The following is an 11420-nucleotide window of genomic DNA, read 5'->3' as shown; positions in this document are numbered from 1 at the left end:
TTGATCCGAATCTAGCAAATCTGTTGCGTTCCAAATTTGAGTTTAGTATGTAAAAGATAATTGGTCAAATAATATGGTAAAATATATATTTTATTTTTATACATTAGTTTTATAATATATACTCCCTCCGTCTCAACTAAGTTGAGTCGTATTCTCTTTTGAGACGTTTCAACAAAGCTGAGTCATTTTCCTTTTTGATAAAAAACAAAACATTAAATCATTCTTACTTTATTTCATCAATTACTTTACCCTCTCTTTATCTCTCCTACTTTTTTCTCTTTCCTATTTTATTTTACTTTCATTTAATCTATTCAACACAAAATCTTTTAATCTCCGTGCCCAAAAGTTTTGTACAATTTAGTCAGAACGGAGGGAGTGTTAGTTTTATAATATAATGTGAGTGTTAAAAAGTCAGTGGAATGTAATGTCTATTAGTATTTATGGAATATTCCAATCGGTACTCTTAAAGTGGGCACCCAAAAATGATGAATTGAGACACCTAAAGTGGGACGAAGCGAGTAACAAATAGCCAAGGGGTATAATAGGCATTTAGCATGATGAAAGAGGGTACTTTCGTCCTAGTTCCACAACACTCAAACTCGTACTCGTGCAAAATGCTTCCTATAAATACAGAACATTTCGGCAATCGTTAACCTCAACTCTTGCAGTCTACAATCATTTATTTCAGGTGAATTTACTATAGCTTTTCACAATCAAAGCTTTGCATTTTATCGTTGTTACTTACTGTGGATACTCATCCTTTTTTTTGCCCAATCATCGTTATTTGAATATACTAGTAATATTTTGCTAGTGCCACGTTTATAATTGTTGTTTAGTTCAAAGTCAGTCCGTGGAAATTCTAATCGAATTATGCGTTAATCGAATTCGACACGAGTTATGTGTTAAGCGAAAACTCTACTTAGTTGAAATCAGATTAGGACACAAGTTATATGTTAATCGAATTCGACAACGAGCATAAATCTCAACGATTATATAATGAGTGTTTCAGGCGTGAAGAATGGAGAAGCAGCAGAATTTGGAATGGGAAGCAGCACAGAGCATTGCGATCAGTGTCGACCTTGTTTCCGCGGCTAAAAAGCAGCTCAAGTTTCTCGCGGCTGTTGATCGGAACCGTTGGCTCTATGATGGCCCCGCTCTAGATAGGGCTATTTACAGGCTAGTACATAATCGCTCTCTCATGCTTAACTTAATTAATTGTTGGTTGAATATTTGAGTACAAGTTTTACTACTTTGATGCCCCCCTCTATGTTTGTATGTTTTGTTACAAAAGTTTTGCTACAACTTTTGACCAGTGAATAATAGTATATTTAGCATTTTTTAATACTCTCTTAAAAATATCAAGGGGCCGGTTTTAATAATTAGTCATTTTTAAATGTATTTTTTTTAAAAAGTTAGTCATTTCGGCTCGGACAAATAGTGTTAGGACGGAGAGAGTATTTAATAGTGAATCGGTCATCTTCAGTGGGACGGAGGAAGTATTAAATACTCTCTCCATCCCAACTAAGTTGGATCTTATTTCTTTTTGAGACGTCACAATAAAGTTGAATCATTTTCTTTAACAAAAAATAAAATATCCAAATCAATCTTACTTTATTCATCAGCTACTTACTTTCTCTCTCTTATTTTATTTTACTTTTTCTACCTTTTTCCCTCTCCTATTTTATTTTACTTTTATTTAATTTATTTAATTTCTTTTTTCTCAATGTCTGCTCAAAAGTTTTATATCAACTTAAGTAGGATGGAGAGTGTATTACATTAAAGAATTTAGTGTTAACAGGCTGTACCGTGTTTTGTGGTTTGTAAAGAAACTGTTGGGCCTAATATTGTTTTGTTTCTACTGAGTCGTAGTATTTTTTTTATTGTTTGGGAGTTTGAAATATTATTTGAGTTTCAATATTTTTGCACAGAATTGGTTAAGTGATTTTTAATAGACATATAGTACTATTCAATTGGGTTAATGGTGTATTTAATGTTTGGGGGTTTTAGGCCTAATATTGTTTGGTCACTTGATGCTTTTACGAGTTTAGGAGTTAATCTACAAATGAAATATTTGCATTTTTTATTTTGATATTTAAGGAAATAAGCAATGTTTCGTGTAATATATTATAGTACTCCCTCCGTCCCAAAGAAGACTCTTGGGAGATGACACAAGATTTTAGGATACGTTGTTTTGTATGTTAAGTGGTGAGAGAAAAAATATAATTTTATAATTGATGTGAGAGAAAATTTTTTCCAAAAGAGGAAGTGTGACATCTTTTGTGGGCCAAACTAAAAATGAAAGTGTGACATCTAGTATGGGACAGCGGGAGTATTTAGTACTGGTTTTTATTTGTTTGACGAGAGTACGACTTGCAACTCTTGTTCAAAAATCATTTGAGAATATTAGAAGTTAATGCTAACAATATTTCATAATTTTTACCATTATCAATGGATCTACATTTCCTAGTTTACTTTGAAGAAAATAACCTGGTATCCATCATCACAAGGGTTTTCATTATAATTTTGTGTATAATCTGAAAATTATATTCTACGACTAGGTACAATGCTTATTGGCTTCCATTGCTGGCGAAGCATTCTGAATCACCACTTTTCGAAGGCCCATTAGTTGTCCCTTTGGATTGTGAATGGATTTGGCACTCTCACAGGCTCAATCCAGTATGTTGCTTTGTACATTTTTATTTGTTCACCTATAGTATATTGAAGATGATTAATATAGTTAATTCTGACTTAATCTTCCAGATTAGATACAAGAAAGACTGCCTGGAGTTGTATGGCAAACTTCTTGACAACAGGAATGTTATTTCTTCTGTGGAAGGAGCTTCGAAAAACCAAACTGAGGACGCGTGGAAAACATTGTTTCCAGGCGAGCCGTTTGAGCTAGATTTGGAAGTTAAGCAAGAGAACACCACTGGTGATGGTGTAGTGGCAGAGAAGTTCACAAAGTATGATTTGGTCTCAGCTGTTCAAAGGCAAACTCCTTTCTTTCATCAGGCAAGTGCTAGTATGGAGTATAACTTTAATGGAGTAGTTATCATTTTGAGTGATTGCAAAATTTAAATATATTTCTTGTATTGCAGGTCTCCCAGCCCCATATGAATGAGACTCGCTATATTAGAGGAGCTGTGGCTAGATACAAAGGATTTCTACACCTGATCAAGAGAAACAAGGAGCAAGGCATACAAAGCTTCGTTGTTCCCACTTACGACATTGACCTCATTTGGCACACTCATCAGTTGCATCCAGCTTCTTATAGCGAAGATCTTGTTAAATATATGGGAAGGATTTTAGAGCATGACGACACTGATTCTGACAGATCAAAAGGTCAGAAACTGGATGTTGGGTTCACCGGGACGAACATGACATTCGAGGACCTGTTTGGCCGTAGGTACTGGAGAGCTGGAGCAATGTACAAAGGTGTTGCACCTTCACCTGTCAGACTCTCTCCTTACTCAGGCACTGACATGAAGGAGGAGTCAAGCTGTACTCAAAACCCAAAATTACAACTTCCTTCCAGGGAAGTGTTTGAGGTAATTAATAAGTACTACTACAATTTATACAAATGTGGGATGACTAGTAGTGATATGTTTAATGCACGTGCGTTATAATGCTAACTTGCTAAGTGATCAACTCAATGTATTAATAATGTCAACTAAGTTTATGTTGACATTTCAATGTTATTGTTTTGACATTTTTAATACACTACATTGATTAGTTAGCAGAGTTAGCAAAGTTAGCAACGGATCACACCTCTGTTTAATGAATCTTCCAGGTCATGTTGGAGTTCGCAGGCGTAAGGAACCTGCCAGAGGGACATAATGGAAGTCTCTTTGTGACCTTGAGTAAATCAGGGACAGATAAGATCTTCAACGGTCATAGAATCATTAAAATTGTAGCCGAATCTGGTGAGAAACAAGTGGCAACCTTCCGGTGTCAGCCTACGGGGAACCTACAATGTGAACTCATGTCCTCCTCACCTTCTGTTTCAATGGGCACAATGTCCATATCTCTGGAAGACTTTTTGTCATCCGACTCCGATCTTACAGTGGAGAAATGGTTTGATTTGGTTTCTTCAAATACCACGGAAACCAAGCCAATTGGCTTGCGAGTGGCCATCTCCGTTACCACGCCTACCCCAGCACCATATACGCTTAATATGGTTCACTCTCAGCAGCCAATTCCAGGCAAGCCCCAGTTTTCCAGAGATTTGACAGCCATAGTTGATGAGGATGGCAAGATGCTGATAAATCTACATATAAGGTTCTATCACATATTTTTTTCTTTTCTTACAAATGAGTTGCAAAGTGGCATTTAATTTAGGGATATACTTTTGATCTGCTGCTAATCCAGAGATATGCACAAGTCAAGAGGCAAGAAAGAATGTAGAAGAAGAGTTTTGATTGGAAACATGGCTTCGGGAAAATCATGTACTCTAGCTGAGTTTACAGGCTTCAAATGGTCTATGGTGAATTCTCCATGGTCTGTTAAGCTTCCGAACGCGAACAATGACGACGGACATATCTTCGAGTTGACTGGCCCTTATACTGTAAGTATCTAAATTATATTTTCTTATGCAGAAAAGCTCCCAAAGAATGAATATTATCTTGATGTTCATGGTGTTTGTCGTTGTATAGGTAAGGTTTTTCCGAGGTGGAAGGTTGGATTACGATTCAAACAGTCAACATGAACCTCACCTATTTACCGCGATAAAGTTCTCACCTGAAGAGCCTTATGGAACAACAGTGGGATTACTTAACATGAAGTCTGGCACTATCAAGGTACAATAACTACATAAAAAAGAATAATAGATCCCTTTACCTAGTAAATTATATTATAACTCATCGTTCTGTTGTTATTTTTCGAATTTCAGGTCAAAGAAGAATGGTTCATTTTACCTAGCATCATAGTTACATGTATACTTGGTAAGATATTGAGGAAGACCAATCAGGCTCCTCTGCAAACAAAAATTGGTGCTACTTGTGTAAGTGGTGGCTGTGGAATCATGATGGCTAATTGTGGTGTTACCGGCGTTATTAGTGGTTGTGGTAGTTGTGGAAGCATGATGGCTAATTGCGGTGTTAGTGGGGGATGTGGAAACATGATGGCTAACTGCGGTGTTACCGGCACTGGTGGCGCTTGCGGACTTAGTGGTGTTAAATCTGAAAGAGTGATGGCTAACTGTGGCGTTAGCAGTACTAGTGGTGGTTGTGGTGTACCGGGGAAAATGATGGCAAATTGTGGTGTTAGCGGTGCTAGTGGTAGCTGCGGTGTTAGCAGTCGTGGATCTGAAAACATGATGGCTAACTGTGGCGTTAATGGCCGTGTTGGTGCTAAATCAGAATGTGTGATGGCCAACTGCGGTGTTAATAGCCGTGCTAAATTTGAAAGTGGTGTCAGTGGTGGTGCTAAATCTGAAACTGCAATGGCTAACTGTGGTGTTAGTGGTGGCGCCAAATCTGAAAGCGCGATGGCTAACTGTGGTGTTAGTGGTGGTGCTAAATCTGAAAGTGCAATGGCCAACTGTGGTGTTAGCGGTGGCGCCAAATCTGAAAGCGCAATGGCTAACTGTGGTTTTAGTAGTGGTGAATCTGGAAGCATGATGGCTAACTGTGGTGTTAGTGGTGGCGCAGAATCTGAAAGTGCAATGGCTAACTGTGGTGTTAATGGTGGTGCTAAATCTGAAAGTGCAATGGCCAACTGTGGTGTTAGTGGTGGCGCCAAATCAGAAAGTGCGATGGGTAACTGTGGTGTTAGTAGTGGTGAATCTGGAAGCATGATGGCTAACTGTGGTGTTAGTGGTGGCGCCAAATCTGAAAGCGCGATGGCTAATTGCGGTGTTAGTAGTGGTGAATCTGGAAGCATGATGACTAATTGTGGTGCTAGTGGTGGTGTTAAATTTGGAAATATGATGGCTAATTGTGGTGTTAGTAATGAGGCTAAATCTAAAAGTGTGATGGGCAATTGTGGTGTTAGCGCTGGTTGTGGTGTTAGTAATGGTGAATTTGGAAGCATGATGGCTAAATGTGGAGTTAATAGTGGCAGTGGATCCAAGATTGGGATGGGCAGTGGTGGTTGTGGAATTAGTCTTAGTGAAAATGGAATCATGATGAGTAACTGCAGTGTTAGCGGAGGTGCTAAATCCGAAAATATGATGCCTAACTGTGGTGTCAGTGGTGTTAGCATGATGGCAAACTGTGGTGTCAACGGAGGTGCTAAAACCATGATGGCTAACTGCGGCGTTAGCAGTGGTATGTCTGAAAGCATGACGGCTAATTGCGGAGTTAGCAATGAAGAATCTGGAAGCATAATGGCCAACTGCGGTGTTTCCAGTGGTGCTAATTGCGGTGTTAGTAGTGCCAAGGAGTCGACAAAATGTGGTGGATGCGGGGTAAATGTGGAAGCAAATTAGACCAAGAGATTGTCATATATGTATTTGTATTTGTATTGTATTGTATGTGTTTTTTTTCTATCTTTTGTGGTTTTGAGTATGAGCTATTGTAATCTTTCTGCCACTTGTTGGTAACCTCTCTTCTCCTTGTGTGACGAATAAAGCTATGAGTTTTCATGTGTTAAATTGTGTTTCGGCAATCAACACAAACTTGCAAACAAACTATGTATTAAGAAAACTACTTTTTGTTGGCATAGAAAAATTGCTTTTATGTCACCCCATTTATCGCTTATTTTCATTACATAAACATGAGTACATTATCTTAAGTCAGAAATTTTAAAGATCAATCTCTTTCAGACTCAACAATCAATATTCATCAATTTATTAATACACACTTCACAGTCCTTATTTCCTCTTCACTAGCATTTTGCAGATATTATTTTTTCAACAGAATGCAACTTTCATGATATCTCTATGGAAACAACATGCTCGATGCTCTTGGATATAAGAAGGTGATCTCCAGTAGGCAATACACGGTTCCCATCCTCGTCCGCAAAGCTCAGATGGTCACAGGGATCGACAACAAACCTTGTTTCGGCAGTTTCGTGCTGTAAGATGTGGACACGCTCGAATCCAACTAGCTGCATTTCTGGAGAGCCTCTCAGTTTCTTTGCTGATTTAGCAAACAGAAGAACGACTTCACTCCCGTCAACATCTCCACCATTGGTCACAGAAATCTTCACCTCGAACCTCAAGGAACTGCAATATGGCACCTCATCAACGTAGATATCATCATTGCCTCTCTTGTAGACCAAGTTCCTCTTCCGTCTAACAGGGATGGATACCGGTAAACTCAATTTCAATGGTGCTGATGTGAGTTTGTACGTGAAACTAGTGTAACTTAGCCCATACCCGAAACCAAATACTCGGTCTCCAGTGTAGAACCGGTAAGTTCTTCCTGGATACCCGCGTGATGGATCAGCTCGCATATTCATGTCATTCATTGGAACCCTGGTGAATGACTCCGGATACCAGGTCATGGTAAGTCTTCCACCTGATACCACAATAATGAACAAAGCAATTACGAAAAGCTAGAAAAACACATGAATATGCGAGCTGACCACGTTCGTCTCTACATCTAGGGAACTATCAAGCCAGAGATCTTTGCAAAATAGTTTTAGGATACAATTTACATTGATTCAGATGGCTATTTGTACAAAATAACTCCCTAATTATTAATCCTGAAGAAATTAACAAAACGAGCCCAACCATGAGCATGGTTGGATGCTCCGTACCTATATAAATAAACAATATTATGGTCTACTGAGGCCTGGCATTTTATTTCATCATCGTTCTTGTGCTGAAATAATTTTACGAGCATAATAAACTGTATATTGATAATGTACACGACTAGTATATACTGATTAAGTCACATTTTAGGCAAACATTCTACCATTGAAAACCAATACCCCTAGTTATGAAAAATACCCGGATTATAGTTTCCGAAGATGATTTCAGATAGTGCAGTTCCACCGGTCTCTCCAGGATAACCAATCCAAAGAATGCTGCCAATCTGTGGATTAGGAACAGCAAAGGACACGTCTAATGGTCCACCGCCAGTAAGAACTAAAATAATAGGTTTTTTACTCACAACAGCAACTGCAGTGACGAGTTCAATCTGATAACCCGGTAGCAGAAGGCTATATCTGTCATGATCCTCAGTTTCTTGAGACAAATCTATCCCAGCTACAACAATCACATAATCAGATTGTCTAGCAGCGGAGAGAGCTTCTACAAAACCAACTGTTGAATTGCAAGATACGTCTTGGCAACCAGCAGCGTGATAGATATCCTTTACATATCCTTTCAGTCCTTCCATAATACTTATCGGGTTGCATGGAACACCTTCAAAAATTAAAATGATAAAAGAAAACTAATTTAAGTTGTTACTCAACCGAATCTAGAAGAAAATACTTGTTTCGGCCATCAAACAGCTATTTCTTCATTTTGAAGTCATGAAACAATTAAAAAAAATAAGTCTAGCTTGTCTATGCATGAATGAAACTCATACCTGTATAGCCACCTCCAAGGTCAGTCGAATTAGCCAGCGGACCTATCAGAGCCAACGAAGAGACACCATGTTTATTTAAGGGAAGCAATTTCTGCTCGTTCTTCAGAAGCACAATACCCTGCTGAGTTGCTTCAAGAGCCAATTTCCTGTGCTCTTCAGAGCAGACATCTTTCGGCCCCAATTTTCTAAAACGATTTCTTGCAGGCTCTCCATCAAAGAGCCCTAACCGAAGCTGGACAAGGAAGAGATTAAGTAGTGCCTTATGTATATTTTCTTCCGATACCTTCCCTTGCTCGAATGCAGACATCATGTGGCGCAACATATAAGTTCCACAGTTTATGTCAGTTCCTAGAAAGAAAAAGAAAATCCAAAAACTACTTCAGAAACAAGAAATAAACAAATTTTCCAGAGCAGCTTAACGACAACCTGCTTTAAGAGCATCTGCAACAGCATCCTCTGCGGTCTTTGTATAGTTCTGATATTCATAAATGGTAGCCACAGCATCACAGTCAGAGGTGATGTATCTGTGTTCACATCATTGCGGAGGATTAAAAATCTTTGTTTTTTGTACTAAATCTTTTCATTTCATTAGAACAAGAAGACATTCAATTTATCACCCTCTAAAATTCCAGTCGCTCCGAGCTTTTTGTAAGAGATGCCGATTTGCACAAGCTGGAACACCATTTATAGAATTGTATGAACACATCAAGCAACTTGCATTACCCTGCAGGATGCAGCTCCTGAATGGTGCTTGGTATGTATCTTCCATATCTTGTTCAGTTACCTAATATAGATATAGATATTTAAAGCTCTCAATTTCATTCTAATCAAACTTTAATCCAATTCCTTAACTAGCTAACTAATACTCCCTCTGAACACCATCTAAAGAGCCATTTTACCATTTTGGGTTGTCCACGAACCATTTACTATATTCCATATTTAGTATGTGGATCCCTCATTGCACTAACTTTTTTATACTAACAGTCTATTATAAAATTAATATTAAAAATGGGTCTCACATTCTACTCAATTTCTCCTTTTACTTTTCTTAACAAAGTCAAACAACTTCTAATAGTCCATGCTGAGTCAAAAGGAGTAAATCTAAGCAAACACTATAAGCATTTAAATCTAAATTGAAACTTAAAAAGGTAGGATTGTAAATGAAGGAAGAAGAAAGAAAGTTACCACAGCATTGAAATTGTATCTACTAAATTGGCCCCATTTCTCCAAATCATAAGCAGTGAAATGCTTGCAGCAAGCAGACAAAGACAGCATCATTTCATCACCATCATCGCCTAATACTCTCCTCTGCATCCCAAAGTTGTACCCGGAAGCTTGGCGGTAGTACCCTCCCTGAAAAGCTGTGACATACTCGACGGCGTAAGAGGAGGTGAGCAAGGGATCCTCCCCGGGCGTCTCCTGGCCCCGTCCCCACCTGGGGTCCCTGAATATGTTGATATTGGGGGCCCAATAGGTGAGGCCGGCCAGGCCCGAATTATGCATAGCTGTGGCCTCGACAGCGATGGCGGCGGCGAGGGCGGCCCAGAGGGAGCGGTTGAAGGCGGAGGAGGCGAGGATGACCTGGGGGAAGACGGTGGCGGAGGAGATGGAGCCGTTAAAGGAGACGCCGGGGCCGTTGGAAGCGATGCCGTGGAGGGATTCGGACCACCACTGGTATGAGGGAATGCCGAGGCGGGGGACGGCAGAGGCGTTGTTGGAGAGCTGCTGGATCTTCTCAGGGAGGGTGAGGAGGGAGATTAGGGAGTGGGCGCGGGATTTGAGAGGGAGGGAGGTGTTGCAGAAGGGGTAGGAGTGGTGGTGCGGAGGCTGGCATGGCCGTTTGTAGGAGTGGGACTGGCAAGTCAACTGGAGGAGGAAGAGGAAGACAAACAAGACAAGCGCTGTTCCCATTTTGTGCACCTTTCTTTGAAATGGAATGAATGCCTACTTGTACACTCCATCACTGCACCTCCTATATAAAAAAATGTTTATGGAAAATAGGGAGATATTTATATCACAATTATATCTTTTGTCAAAATAATATTTTATGTACTATAATATACAATTTCATATAATGTAAAATATACTTCCTCCGTCCCGAACTACTCGCACATTTCCTTTTCGGCACGGAGATTAAGGAATGAGTGTATATCAAAGTCAACAATTGCGGCTGTAGGTGATAATTTTTTCTAAAAATGGAAAGAGTGCAAATAACTTGGGACGCCCAGAAAGGAAATAAGTGCAATTAGCGCGGGACAGAGGGAGTATAAATTATCTACATTATTAAAAATAGTACATTATGTATATATAAAATGTACATTACTAGAGTGTATAATAACACAAAACTATTGTAAGTGTCACAATAATGGAAAAAAAAACTTGTCTTAAATTCTTCCTATATGTGTGTATAAGCATGCTTGATTGTCTTTCTTCGAATGTCACTAGGCACATCGTTTCGTTAGGATTTGTTGGTGTGGACTTAGTTTCTCTTAAGAGTTGGACCGCGGAACCTTTCTTTCACTTATTAACCACTTGAGAGCTATAACTTCCATATTTCGATCAAGTAAATGCAGCGTCCTTAGGAGTCCCATTTCTTGAGCTAATGTACTTAGGATAATTCCGGTTTCAAAAAAATGATGAAAAAATGCCTCAAGGTTGATCTACTAGACTAAAGCTAGATGAATTGTGAACTTGTTATTGTTGATGCATGAAAATGATTTAGGCAATAGGACGGTAAGCCTCATTCTATACTATCACATGTGTTACCCTTCATAAACCCCTAGTCAGCCAATTTTGAGATTTGAAGCCTTATTTTCTGTTGAAGATTTTGATTCACTAAATGAGCCTATGTTATTTATCCTTTGCTAAGCTTTAATTCTCAGTCCCTATCACCAAGGTTAAAGTGCTAGCACATCTTGGGAGGGTTTGTTGACAAGAAAAGGC

The 11420-nt window shown here is 39.1% G+C and overlaps 2 protein-coding genes across 4 annotated transcripts; one reads left to right on the top strand and one right to left on the bottom strand.

Annotated features, from left to right (window-relative positions):
- Positions 1 to 586: 586 nt before the first annotated feature.
- LOC121791847 (glycine-rich domain-containing protein 1-like) lies at positions 587 to 6592 on the top strand. Its single transcript, XM_042189672.1, has 9 exons — positions 587 to 688; positions 1010 to 1176; positions 2559 to 2676; positions 2761 to 3012; positions 3099 to 3548; positions 3791 to 4278; positions 4369 to 4564; positions 4653 to 4796; positions 4889 to 6592. Exons 2-9 carry the CDS (start codon positions 1019 to 1021, stop codon positions 6425 to 6427), a joined length of 3345 nt encoding a protein of 1114 aa, XP_042045606.1. The 5' UTR covers positions 587 to 688; positions 1010 to 1018; the 3' UTR covers positions 6428 to 6592.
- A 148-nt stretch (positions 6593 to 6740) lies between these two features.
- On the bottom strand, positions 6741 to 10433 carry LOC121791858 (probable beta-D-xylosidase 6). Of its 3 annotated transcripts, none has more exons than XM_042189688.1 (7): positions 9663 to 10433; positions 9095 to 9261; positions 8904 to 9001; positions 8478 to 8825; positions 7895 to 8311; positions 7319 to 7460; positions 6741 to 7234 (listed from the first exon to the last, which is right to left on the bottom strand). In XM_042189688.1, the coding sequence occupies exons 1-7, from the start codon at positions 10386 to 10388 to the stop codon at positions 6868 to 6870; spliced, it is 2265 nt and encodes a 754-aa protein (XP_042045622.1). In that variant the 5' UTR covers positions 10389 to 10433; the 3' UTR covers positions 6741 to 6867. The 3 variants fall into 3 exon arrangements, with proteins under 3 accessions (XP_042045622.1, XP_042045617.1, XP_042045612.1); XM_042189683.1 differs by having other exon boundaries at positions 6741 to 7460; positions 7895 to 7979; positions 8058 to 8311; XM_042189678.1 differs by having other exon boundaries at positions 6741 to 7460; positions 9663 to 10432.
- Between the last annotated feature and the right edge of the window lie 987 nt (positions 10434 to 11420).

Source organism: Salvia splendens, chromosome 2 (assembly GCF_004379255.2).
Source record: "Salvia splendens isolate huo1 chromosome 2, SspV2, whole genome shotgun sequence".
NCBI lineage: Eukaryota > Viridiplantae > Streptophyta > Magnoliopsida > Lamiales > Lamiaceae > Salvia > Salvia splendens.
Note: the sequence above shows the minus strand (reverse complement) of the source record. Positions and strands in the feature narration are given on the sequence as shown.